Genomic DNA, 13,554 nt, shown 5'->3' with positions numbered 1-13,554 from the left:
TTTTTATTTCAAAAAACATAAAAACAGGTTTGTCATCGTTTTAAACAAATTTGATTTGAGCATGTACATGATTCAAAGGTATCAAAATACTAGTTGAGTAATATTTCATTGTTTAAAACTTTTTTTTTAAGGGAAAGATACGGGGTAAATTCTCTCAAAGTTGTTAACAACTCATCTCTTTCAATACTGGTAATCTATTGATATTACGTTTTCATATTCAGTGTTACAATAAATAAATTATTGAAAATGGTCATGTACATGATAACTTGTTTCATCTATTCTAAAAGTATACGAGATATTTCTCATAAATTTACAAAAACACAGGATATAGGGGGGAAAAGTATGTAGAAAAAAAATTGCTCTGAATGTATTCACAGGTACCTGGTAAAAGTAATGCTGTGCTGGAGTGTCAAGGAGTTGACTAATCCAAGGGGGATTTCAAAACTTGCAAGAAAAATATCCATATTTTGCCACAAACTGATAGGAAAATACAGGACACTGATGTCATGCAGCTGAGATTTGTAGGTTTCCATGACAACCACATTCCAAAGTCCTGACATAATACCAAACCAAACTAACAACTTCCTTGACCTCCTCCACAAAATTATCAAAGTGGGTCATGTCCTAGTCTCATAACCAGACCATTCAATATCAACATTTGAATTTCCTTTACATTTTGGCACTCTCACAAACAATGCCACCTGTTCATCCAAGCGTGAACACATAGCACACAAAAATGGTACCAAATGGTTTGGGATAAAACACTCTTTCATAAGATGTATAATAATTTACTGTACATAGATGATTTTTTAAATAATTAGCAATTTTCTAGGTGTAAACTTTTTTTTGACTCACACGGTATACTGTGTTGAGACCAGAGGGGAATATGGATATTTGTAGACAAGAATAATCAAAGAAGTGAAATGAGCAAAGAGAAAGAAAACCTTTTAAGTACAATGTGTGTTTGTTTTTAATGTGTTCTTATTATGTTATGTATTTTGTTAACAATACATAAATGATTCAGGTTCAGCTGCTTTGAATGTAAAATGTACTCAACATGTTTTAAGGGGAAGTCCACCCTGATATAACATTAGTTTTAATAGAAGCAGAAAATGAGAGAGACAGATCTATGAAAGTTTGAGCAAAAACAGATAAAGATAACTTATGAATTTTTGAATAAATCAAACACAAATGTTCAACTCTTTCACATACCTTTTGAGGTATCCTTCCATTTTGCCGATACTATATACAATTATGGGGGGGGGGGGGGATCCACTAAGAAATTTTAAAATCATTCTTTCACCCTAAAACGTTTTCATAGAACCCATGTATGAATAAAACAAATCCATTCTGTCATCAATACTTAAGGAAATGAACGTTTATGAAATGTTATGTTCATAGAAAACTGGAGAAGAGTCATAACTTTCCTTTTCTAGTCGGATATTGCTCAAACTTTCACTAATATGTTTCTCTCATTTTTTTCTGCTTTTATTAAAACCAACTGAATATCGTGGTAGACTTCCCGCTCAATGAGTTTGCCGTTGACAGGACTAGTCAGATGATGTCAACCAGACAAGATAACAAGAGTGAAATACGATATCAACAAAATGATGACTAACCACACAATCATCCCATAGATGTCAAACTCTACCTAATATTCTTCATTGATATAAGAATAAATACATCATGTTGATGGGAGTTTCTATTACCCCCTGGGTTATCTATACAAAATATTCTTGTCATGAAAAATGAGAAAGAGAAGCAGGAAGAGGAGTAGACAAGTGTGAAACATTTTATCTTTTGCAAAGTATAAATATACACCGCTATTGAGGTTTTTTAAAGTAGACATTAAAAGTAAATCTAAAAATATCAAGATAATAATATCAATAGAAAGCTTCTAACCTTCAGAATATCACTGAATGTCATTCAGCTGACAAAACAATACAAATTGGAAAAATAATTTAAACTAATTTAAACTCCCCCAAAACGTTGAAGACGTAAATGCAGATAAGCCCATAGAAAACAGGTCCTCTACTCTTTGGAAGTCACAAGCAGCACCCAAGCTTACTCAAAGAGAATCAACAATGGTATTTCCACATTAATACAATTCTATCAGAGCTTCTAGTTTTTCATGTTGTGAGCACATGTGATAAGATTTTTTTATTTTTATTTTATATTTAAAAAATAATAGAAAAAAAACCAAGCAACAATTATCGGTTGTAGATTTTTTAAATATCCTGACAGGCTCTACATGTATTTTAGTGTAATGTGGTTCTAGACAAATTTATTCCTTGGAAAAACGCATTGGGAGTACATTATCTTGTCATCAGATACACAAATAATTGAGTGAAATGAATAGGACTAGAACTATTCACATACATACTTATAATGGATGTGAGCAACTACCCCAAGAAGGATTATATGGTATCAGTTTCTTTGTTTTGCGTTCCTTGATGGAAAAAGACTAGTTGTACTAGCGTTTGAAAATGGTTGGGGAGTTTGGAGAGTTCATTTAAAAAGGGGATGAAGTTAGTGAAGTGGATGGAAGTGATGAAATAATATAAGTCTGTACTTGACCCAATATCAGGCTGTTTATTGTTTTGCAATGTCTCCTCTCTGGATCATATTTCCCATTCCCCCTTCTCTGTCCCTCTCCTTTTGTGCTTTTACTTTCTCCATCTCTTTTCTTCATACCTCTCCCCCCCCCCCCCCTCTCTCTCTCTCTCTCTCTCTCTCTCTCTCTCTCTCTCTCATGTATTCTGCTCATCATTATCTTAAAATGTCTTTATCTCTGTCCTTGTTTGTATTTTTTCCCATCAGCTAGTCTTGTTCTTTTGATTACTTTAAGAAATGTCTTAGTATCAAGACAAAAGCAGACATTGTGAATGTACAGCATAATTGGTCTGCCCTCTGCATTCAGCAAAACTCAACAAAACAAATGATGTCCTCTTTAGTGAAACCCCTCTACTGCCCTCTACTGATCACATACCATATAGTATTATCAATCTGAACTGGAGCTCAGATGTGAGGTACTGTACAGTACATCTACTGCTTCAGCATTCAGTCACCACAACATGTCAGTATAGTATATCTGCGAGTCAAATGACAAAACTTAATACATAACTGAAAAAATAATTCCTCTGGCAACACCTTTGGTGAGCTGAGGCATAGAAAGGCTCTAAAACCATTCACTAATTATACCTACAAACAATGAATTTCTTGCATGAATCTTGTTAAATTAAACATTCTCAATCATTTCAATCTCACTGCTTGTGAGAATATTCACCATTCACAGTGCACCACAGCAACTTTCAATCATCATACTACTTCTACCTGGTATCTAAAAGAGCTATTTGCAGAACATTTTACACATTTCACTCTGTAATTCATATGGACAAATCACATGACACCAAAATTAATTAAAATGTTCGCTTTAAAGGGTTGACTACATTTCCATTCACAGGAGTCAACAGCATACGACAAGGCAACAACACATACCACCTTACATCTACCACTGCTTAACAAGCAGCAACATCAAATATCAACAGTTGTATGTCTACCAATGCCAGACACACCACTACTTACATCACCCTACCTCACACCCGCTTAATTCTCAACCACACAACAAATATCTTCTATGTATTACATCCACCACTGTGAATTATGAAACTATGCCTACCACTTTACATACACATACATCTACCACTGTTCAATCCAGCAGCAATACCCACAATATCAACATTTATAACTCGACCAGTCATCAATGTCCAACAATGCCTACCAACTTATATCCTCTACAGTTTACCTAGAGTCTCTAGACCAGATTCTGCTTATTTTAAATATTTCATGTTTGAGTGTGTGCACGCGCTTGTCCTTATAATTCACCTTCCCAAGAAAGAAAAAAAGGCCAGAAAACTTTGGTATTGGTCCAAAATTAATGAGATGTGACCCCTGTGACCTCGCACACCAACAAAAAAAAAAAAGAAGGTCCCCTTATGAATATGCATACAATGTTTCTGTCAGCTGGCTCAGCTCAGCTCAGCAGGGGACTGCTCAGCAAGCCACTGTACTACAGTGGATAGCCTATGGTGTATAGATCATGAAGTCCTTGCCATGTGCATACGGGGTCTATTCGCTATTCATAAGGACCGCTATTCATAAGGTCCGCTATTCATAAGGACCGCTATTCATAACGTGGAAATTCCCGTACTTCCTGGTCCGCTATTCATAATGGTAAAAGAGGGTCACTATTCATAAAGAAATAAGGTTCGTTAATCATAAGGACCGCTATTCATAACGTGAGATGAGGGTCGCTATTCATAATTCATATTAAGGGTCATTAATCATAAGGACCGCTATTCATAATATGAAATCAGGGTCGCTATTCATAATACGACGAGAGGGTCGCTATTCATAATACGAAATAAGGTTCATTACTTATAAGGGTCGCTATTCATAACACGGGAAGAGGGTCGCTATTCATAATACGAAATGAGGGTCGCTATTCATAATAGGAGAAGAGGGTCGCTATTCATAATACGAAATGAGGGTCGCTATTCATAATAGGAGAAGAGGGTCGCTATTCATAATAGGAGAAGAGGGTCGCTATTCATAACAGGAGAAGAGGGTCGCTATTCATAATAGGAGAAGAGGGTCGCTATTCATAATACGACGAGAGGGTCGCTATTCATAATACGTAATAAGGTTCATTACTTATAAGGGTCGCTATTCATAACACGGGAAGAGGGTCGCTATTCATAATACGAAATGAGGGTCGCTATTCATAATAGGAGAAGAGGGTCGCTATTCATAATACGAAATGAGGGTCGCTATTCATAATAGGAGAAGAGGGTCGCTATTCATAATAGGAGAAGAGGGTCGCTATTCATAATAGGAGAAGAGGGTCGCTATTCATAATAGGAGAAGAGGGTCGCTATTCATAATACGAAATGAGGGTCGCTATTCATAATAGGAGAATAGGGTCGCTAATCATAATAGGAGAAGAGGGTCGCTATTCATAATAGGAGAAGAGGGTCGCTATTCATAATAGGAGAAGAGGGTCGCTATTCATAATAGGAGTAAGGGGTCGCTATTCATAATACGAAATGAGGGTCGCTATTCATAATAGGAGAAGAGGGTCGCTATTCATAATAGGAGAAGAGGGTCGCTATTCATAATAGGAGAAGAGGGTCGCTATTCATAATAGGAAATGAGGGTCGCTATTCATAATTCATTTCCTATTATGAATAGCGACCCTCTTCTCCTATTATGAATAGCGACCCTCATGTCGTATTATGAATAGAGACCTTTCCCATTATGAATAGCGACCCCCTACTCCTATTATGAATAGCGACCCTCTTCTCCTATTATGAATAGCGACCCTCTTCTCCTATTATGAATAGCGACCCTCATTTCCTATTATGAATAGCGACCCTCTTCTCCTATTATGAATAGCGACCCTCATGTCGTATTATGAATAGAGACCTTTCCCATTATGAATAGCGACCCCCTACTCCTATTATGAATAGCGACCCTCTTCTCCTATTATGAATAGCTACCCTCACGTCGTATTATGAATAGCGACCCTCTTCTCCTTTTATGAATAGCAACCCTCTTCTCCTATTATGAATAGCGACCCCCTACTCCTAATATGAATAGCGACCCTCTTCTCCTATTATGAATAGCGACCCTCTTCTCCTATTATGAATAGCAACCCTCTTCTCCTATTATGAATAGCGACCCTCACGTCGTATTATGAATAGCGACCCTCTTCTCCTATTATGAATAGCGACCCCCTTCTCCTTTTATGAATAGCGACCCCCTACTCCTATTATGAATAGCGAACCTCATTTCGTATTATGAATAGCGACTCTCTACTCCTATTATGAATAGCGACCCCCTTCTCCTTTTATGAATAGCGACCCCCTACTCCTATTATGAATAGCGAACCTCATTTCCTATTATGAATAGCGACCCTCTTCTCCTATTATGAATAGCGACCCTCATGTCGTATTATGAATAGAGACCTTTCCCATTATGAATAGCGACCCCCTACTCCTATTATGAATAGCGACCCTCTTCTCCTATTATGAATAGCGACCCTCTTCTCCTATTATGAATAGCGACCCTCTTCTCCTATTATGAATAGCGACCCTCTTCTCCTATTATGAATAGCAACCCTCTTCTCCTATTATGAATAGCGACCCTCACGTCGTATTATGAATAGCGACCCTCTTCTCCTATTATGAATAGCGACCCCCTTCTCCTTTTATGAATAGCGACCCCCTACTCCTATTATGAATAGCGAACCTCATTTCGTATTATGAATAGCGACTCTCTACTCCTATTATGAATAGCGACCCTCTTCTCCTATTATGAATAGCGACCCTTTTCATCGATTATGAATAATAACCCTTATGAATAATGACCCTTATGAATAGCGACCCTCATTTTCCATTATGAATAGCGACCCTCATTTCGTATTATGAATAGCGACCCTCATTTCGTATTATGAATAGCGACCCTCTTTCTGTGTTATGAATACCGACGCTTTTGTAATATTATGAATAGGGACCCTTATGAATAGCGACCCTCATGTCGTATTATGAATAGCGACCCTCTTTTCCTATTATGAATACCGACCCTCTTCTTTGATTATGAATAGCGGTTCTTATGAATAATGACCCTTTTCTCCAATTATGAAAAGCGGACCTTATGAATAGCGGTCCTTATGAATAGTGGACCTTATGAATAGCGGCCCTTATGAATAGCGGTCCTTATGAATAGCGACATTGACCGTGCATACTGCATTATGGTTTGTCAACTGGCTGTCAACTGGCCGGGAGCTGCATTTGAGGGGCGCACAGCAAAGTTTTGTCCACACTCTAGTCCGGAAGACATTTCGCACAAATTTTCTAAGTCTCAGTCTCACAAGTTGAAATTAATATAAGTGTGTTCTGTAATGTGTAGAATAAAACTTTTCAGCAAAAAATATGAATTTGGGGCATGACTTTTTCAAATCGATTTGGCCAGCATCTAAGTGTATCAACCGTACAATAGCTCAATGCCATGTACAGAATGTATTTTGTTCAAAGTATTAATAATGAGTGCATATTACTACTGCACATCCACCACGTACCGAGCAACAATATTGCTCAATAATCAACAAAGGGAGGCGTGATGTAGCTCATTCGGTAGAGCAGTGGTCTTGTAATCCGGTGACCCGAGTTTGAAACAAAGGCGATGCGCCAGTGCCCTTTGATAAGGCATTAATCCTCATAACCAGGTCCCTCGGAGAAGACCTCAAGCCATCGGCCGTCTGGTTTCTTACTTACAAGCATTTATGCTTTCTTAGCAGTCAGGTAAAATAACCACCACCACCATTCAAAGAATACAAATACAGAGCTAGTATCCATCCACCTGCAACTGCTTACGTACCTGTTGTTGCTGCAGCCAAACTCTGACTCTATCCCTGTCCTCTCTATCAGCCTTATCCTCCGTCTGGCTGTATAAGGATGATAGAGGGCCCTCTACACTATCCAGCCAAGCTGTGAACTCCGAGAGCTGACTGTCAATGTCTTGCATGGATTGTACCGTCTCCTCTATCTTTCCCAGCCTCACGTTAGATCTGCAAAGAGGAGAGAAAAGGAAATGGTTAGAAGGACATTGGAGAGACATTATTCTGCATTTTTCTGGAAATTTAAATCCATTGCTAGTACAAAAATCCATGTACAGTAGCAACTCAGAACTCTTTTTAGTCCAACTCCACTTTGAAAACAAGCTTAACTTACTCAGATTTTATAGATAAAAAAGTCACTGTATTTTAGCTTCAGTGCTTATCATTGCAAGAGAGTGAAAGATTCCAGTCATTTAATAAGGTTGCATACAAAGTAATACAATTTTTCTTGTTACTCTACTACAGCAATCGATCAAAACACACTGTAAGGAAAAATTCCAGCACATGCTATTCCTGAGAGGAGTCTAGTGTCACAGAGTGGCGTAGCCAGGGCTAGACACTAACAGGTGCCTGGTACACACGAGCCCCCATATTTAAAAATGTTTAAAAAGGGACAATGCATACAGACTCTATGTAAATCCCGACTCCCAGCAAAACAAGTGATTGAGAAGTAGCTGTAGCATGTCTAGTTCCATGTATGACGAAAATACAATGAAATGGTATCTCTATTAAGATGATTCAATAATAATTGAAAAATGCTAATAAATATCCTTTAGAGCACAATATGCTGGTACAAGTACGTGTTATGTGTATCTGATTTTCATATCACCTGTTGAGAGCAAGAAAGGAGTTAACTCTGTGTAATACAGTGACCTTCTGGCTCTCCACAAAACAAAATGATTTCTGAACAAAAGCAGTTAGTCATGTGATTTAATAGAAAATAAAAAAGAAACGACACCATGCAGACAACCTAACCTTGACTCCTTCAACCTCAACCACACCAGACAATGATAGCCTGTTGAAATATATGACACGCAACAATAATACAGGTATGTTTCCCACACTCAGAAGTAACATTCAACGCATGTTCTCATGGTCTTGCATGGCACTCTTAAAATTGGAAGAAGAAAAAAAAAGAGGAAAAAACAACCTACTACATTGCATATTTTTCTGGAAAGTCACTATCAAACTACTCTGCAATGGGCTATGACATTTGTGAAGTCTATCAACATGTGTATCTGTTTCTCACGCATATTCAGGTTTCTCTCTTTATTTTTTTCATTGGGGGGGGGGGGTGGGGGGTGGTGTTAATTCTTTGGTTGGCTGTCTGCCTAAACTCTCTTATTCCTTTGTTCACTTTTTGCCTGAATACATCTCTTTCCCTGTCCGTCTCTCCCTTTTTATTTCAATCTCTCCCCCTCTCCATGTACCCCTTCTCCATTTTTATTTCTCTTCTTTCATTTTCTCATGTATCTTTCTTTCTATCAATCTTTCTATATATCTTCTATCTAACTGTCTGTCTATCTATCTATCTGTCTTTCTATTTATCTATCTATCTATCTATCTTTCTGTATCCGTCTATATCAATCTACATGTATCTCACTCTCTAATTTCTTCTTTCCTCTTTCTTCATCTATTATTTCTCTGTTCTCGGTACCTCCTCCTTTAACTTCACCTCTCACTTTACACAAAACACTTACATGTACCTGTACCTGTATAAACCTGGGGAAGGGGAAGATTGATGGAACACACACCAAGACATAGGAATGCATGGTAGCCATGACAACTTCATGACATGAATACAATTATAGCAATACAAAGTTCTACCTATGTAACTTTGAGTGATTTTGTTATGGGGCTTTCACATATACACTCCGGGGCCCGTACGGCTAGTAAAAACAGACATTTTGGGAATTTTCGGCCGGTGTCCGGCCGGCTACCGTAAAGATCCTACGGGCGCCGGGACAGTTTTTGAAGCCGTACGGGCGCCGTGGTGCTGAGTCGGCTGCTCCCAATTCTCCCGGCGTTTTTATCTGACCGTTAGGTCGTAGAGAGCCCGTGAAGGGCCCGCAGGGCACCTTACGGGTCCCGTGCGGGCTCCGGACGGTGTCCGGACGGGCCCCTCACGATTTTTGGGGGTCAATTCTCATGAAAAATCTTTACGGGAACCTTGAGGTGCGGATTTCAGAGGACACATCGTTAAGTGCACCGCACGGGACCCGGCCGGGCGTCTTAAGGACCCCGGCCAGTCCCCAGCAGGGCACCCTGAGGACCCCGGCCGGATCCCGGCAGGGCACCTTCCGGGAGCCACGGGTGCACCTGCTCATCGGACTGAGCACGTAGCTTACCGGCCGGCATCCTTACGGGCGCCTTGCATTTCACTCAACCAATTTTCACCAGGCACCTCCCGGGCGCCGCAGAATATGTGACCGCACATGCCGTAGAAAAGAAAATCGGAAGGTTCCCGTACGGTCTCTAAATCCACGGCAAGCCGCCGGGTAGGGAAAATCGTACGGGGCCCGGTTTATATGTGACCTAGGCATTAGCAAAACCAGTGATTATCGTATAAAGAGAGTAAACTGAAGATATAGGGCAAAGCCAAAGGTCAAGTGCTTTTGTCCACAAAACTAAACAGAAACAAATATTTGATTGAAGCAACATCTAGCTGTTTACATCTAAACAAAGGACATCTTATTTTATGTACAGGAAAACAAATATAAAGTGAATAAGAAATAATGAAACAACCGTAGGAGATACATAACGGAATACAACATATATGAATTTTGGGCTTTAAGCCTTTGACAAGTAATGTCAAAATTGTATACTTATATGTGCTTTAAGATGCTTGGGGCAATAACTGTAACTATATTGGCAAAGAAAAATAAAGTATTCTGAACTTCCTTTTATCAAATGGTATCGTTATTCCTCTATTTGCAGACTACCTGTATGTTTATTGTTAAAGATACTATGTCCCTTTTGCAGCCAATCTCAAATTCTGTAGAACTATGCAGGAATTATGAATATGTTATGTATGTCCTATCTGTGAAATTTAGACGTTAGCAGTGTCCTAATACTCAAATTATGCAAGGAAACCCGTTTTCTTGCTAGACTTCACTGTCAGACACTATTGAGCGACTGACTGGCTTTTTTTCCTTCTTTGGTAATAACATACATAAAATGAGCTGTAAAGGGTACATGAGCATTTGTCTACATCAATAACCCACTTCTTGTTATGGCCAAAATTAAACTGATTGAATCTTTGCACAGCATAAAATGTATGACCATTCGGTACAATGGTCTGAAAATCAAGACTATTACTTATTGGCTCTATAGCTCCTAAGTCGATTTGACAACTAATGGTCGTTATTTTCCAAATTAAAGACATTTTCTGGCCCCCCTTTTTAAGGGAAGTTCTAAATTAGTATTATCTTTCAAATGCCATTGAAATTAAACCTTTTTTTTTTTTGGTCTGCAAATGGGACATAGTACCTTTAAAGGACAGTTCAAGATGACAAACTAAGCCTTAGATGGAAGTGCACAAAATATACTAGTCTCCAATATAGAAATAAATAAAAGGTAGAATCCAGCAAGTATTATACGGTACTAAAGGCCTACACCTACATGAAAACTACTTGTTTCACGTCCCCTAGCTCCCACTTCCCTTTTCATATTGCACATTGTTTTGAGAACCCCTAGCTCCTTTTTTTCAAATATTCTGAATATTCACTGAACCTTATTCTAATCAAATTTCTCATTAAAAATATATAAGTGCCAAACAATGATAAATATTGACCCCATTCCAGACAATTAAGTAGGATTCACTCATCTCAATATTACCTCTATCACATAACTGTAATCATAAACTTACCAAGAAAAGCAAAATATCAGATCAAACTCTATACTCTTTCTCCAAAACTTTGGTATATTCCACTCACAAAGCTAGAATTCCTGTGCTTATATCAAGGAGTGATTACAGTCATAACTCCTTGCTTATACTGACAACAACTTCCATGTAGTGCCAGGCTGCGGGATATTGTTTCAGAACTGGGGTATATCCGTCTACAACTCTTGTTTTTTTACAAAGTTCCAAACCCTCCACTAAACTATTATCAACACCTCCTGCTGGCCAGCTCTCTCATATTTTCCTCACTTACACTCCCTCACTACATCTGGAATCACTGTTCCCACAAAGGGCATTTTGCCTTCAAAGCTCCACATTTTTATAGAAACATGTAACAGAATACAAGCTTAATTTGCTTCACAGATTTCCAATACAATACAGAATTCCAATGTATAAGCTCTTTAGCAACAAACCACTTGCAGTCTGGGGAGAAGGAAGGCAGTGCTAGCAATGGGTACATGTTTATGATCCCCTCATCAACCCAACCAAAACGCTAATGTAAACTGTAATCGATTTATGACATTGGTTCCCAGTGAACTCTATTAGGGTGGGTTCACATGACTGAACTTCAGCGTGTTCACACTAGGACATTGGTTCCCAGTGAACTCTATTAGGGTTGGTTCACATGACTGAACTTCAGCGTGTTCACACTAGGACATTGGTTCCCAGTGAACTCTATTAGGGTTGGTTCACATGACTGAACTTCAGCGTGTTCACACTAGGACATTGGTTCCCAGTGAACTCTATTAGGGTTGGTTCACATGACTGAACTTCAGTGTGTTCACACTAGACCAATTTTATCCCAAACACCTTTTTTTTTTTAAATCATTGATTTTTTGGTTCACTATTTACACAACTGGAAAAACCCATAAAAGAAAAGGTTGCTCATACTGATTCTAGGGTGATAGCTAGTGAGCATGCGCCACTTGTCTGTGCTCTGCATGCGTTAGCAAGAAAGCCAGGCGAGTCACGTGAGCAAAAATCTGTATCATACCTAAATTTGCATTTACACTGCAAAAATTGGTGAAACTTTGGCACGCATTAAAAAAACCCATACTCTAGAGGTAGATTTTTCAAATTCAGTTTTTTGTTGTGTTTGCCAAAATGTATGCAACTACCAGTGAACCAACAACAACCAAGTACCAAGTACCAAGACATTTGCCTGTATGACTGTAACATAGATAAGCTCGTAGTGAACAAGGATTTGTGAGGCCTGATGGTTCTATTTTAACTGGGGAGCTTCATTACTTTTCACAATGTTCCTTCAAAATGCTTTCCATCACTAGAACTGAAGATTAACTTAGTTTCAGTTTAACAAAGTTTTTTTTGAAGCTGAACCGTACCAACAAGACAATTTTTGTTCTCAAGCCATGTTGAGTAGTTGATCCTGCACTCTGCCACTGAACACCAGGGTCATGACCCCTTAAAAGGCTCCAGTCCCTTGTCAGAACACTCCCTCTTGCTTCCTAGTCTAACATCTCAAACACTTTATATTAATCTCATTCACACTTACAAACTCAATTTTCATGCAAGGAGTTCCTAACTGATAGCAAACTCATAGCATACATGTACATGTACTTTGCAGTATTTTTCTATAAATGGCTCTCGTCAGTTTGAATTTTGTCCTGGACTTTTTATCTTCTATAATTGAACAAACCTACAGACAGATCAGACACATATTATATATTTGAAATGCGCTTAGAGACATTTGTGATAAGCGCTATATAAAAACTAAATATTATATTATTATTATATATATTATATATTGAAGGTACAAGAATGAGAGGCATGCAGGTCAAGGGGCAAGGATACCTACAAGCTTTCAAAATGACATCTCCCTTTTGTGATTCGCCCTTGAGGGGAGGGGGGGGGGGGATAATTTTGCACTTTGAAGTTCACATGAGTAGTTTCTCCTAACTATTCTTCTATAAATCATGAATACAGATTAAAAGTTCAATTTCGATTAAATCCCCTGATAAAAGAATTTGGGTAAAAATGAAATTAAAAAAAAAAAAAAAACTTCCCTCTTTAGCCGAATAAACATTGTAAATGCCATGCATTAGAAATGGGACTGCCTTTCAGTCTGTAAACATCTAACTAGCTCCCTTTCTATTCTACCAGTCCCCTTTCAAACTATCTTCCCTGTCAAGTATTCCCACAATATGTCTCAAATGAGAGGCTAGGAGTTCCTCCCCAA

At 38.5% G+C, this 13,554-nt stretch overlaps 1 protein-coding gene across 2 annotated transcripts in view; it reads right to left on the bottom strand.

Moving 5' to 3' along the window:
* Positions 1-6,805: 6,805 nt before the first annotated feature.
* Positions 6,806-13,554, bottom strand: part of LOC115928085 (dystrophin-like) — a 45,617-nt gene continuing 38,868 nt past the window's right edge. The window contains exon 13 of one of the 2 annotated variants that reach the window (XM_030994802.1): positions 6,806-7,627. In XM_030994802.1, coding sequence (XP_030850662.1) covers positions 7,405-7,627 — 223 coding nt within the window. In that variant the 3' untranslated portion in view covers positions 6,806-7,404. The remainder of the gene's footprint in view (positions 7,628-13,554) is intronic. The other variant, XM_030994803.1, reaches the window with a different exon arrangement.

This window comes from Strongylocentrotus purpuratus, unplaced genomic scaffold, assembly GCF_000002235.5.
Source record: "Strongylocentrotus purpuratus isolate Spur 01 unplaced genomic scaffold, Spur_5.0 spur5_scaffold_21, whole genome shotgun sequence".
NCBI classification, from domain to species: domain Eukaryota; kingdom Metazoa; phylum Echinodermata; class Echinoidea; order Camarodonta; family Strongylocentrotidae; genus Strongylocentrotus; species Strongylocentrotus purpuratus.
The sequence above is the reverse complement of the archived record's forward strand: the minus strand, read 5'-3'. Positions and strand labels throughout refer to the sequence as shown.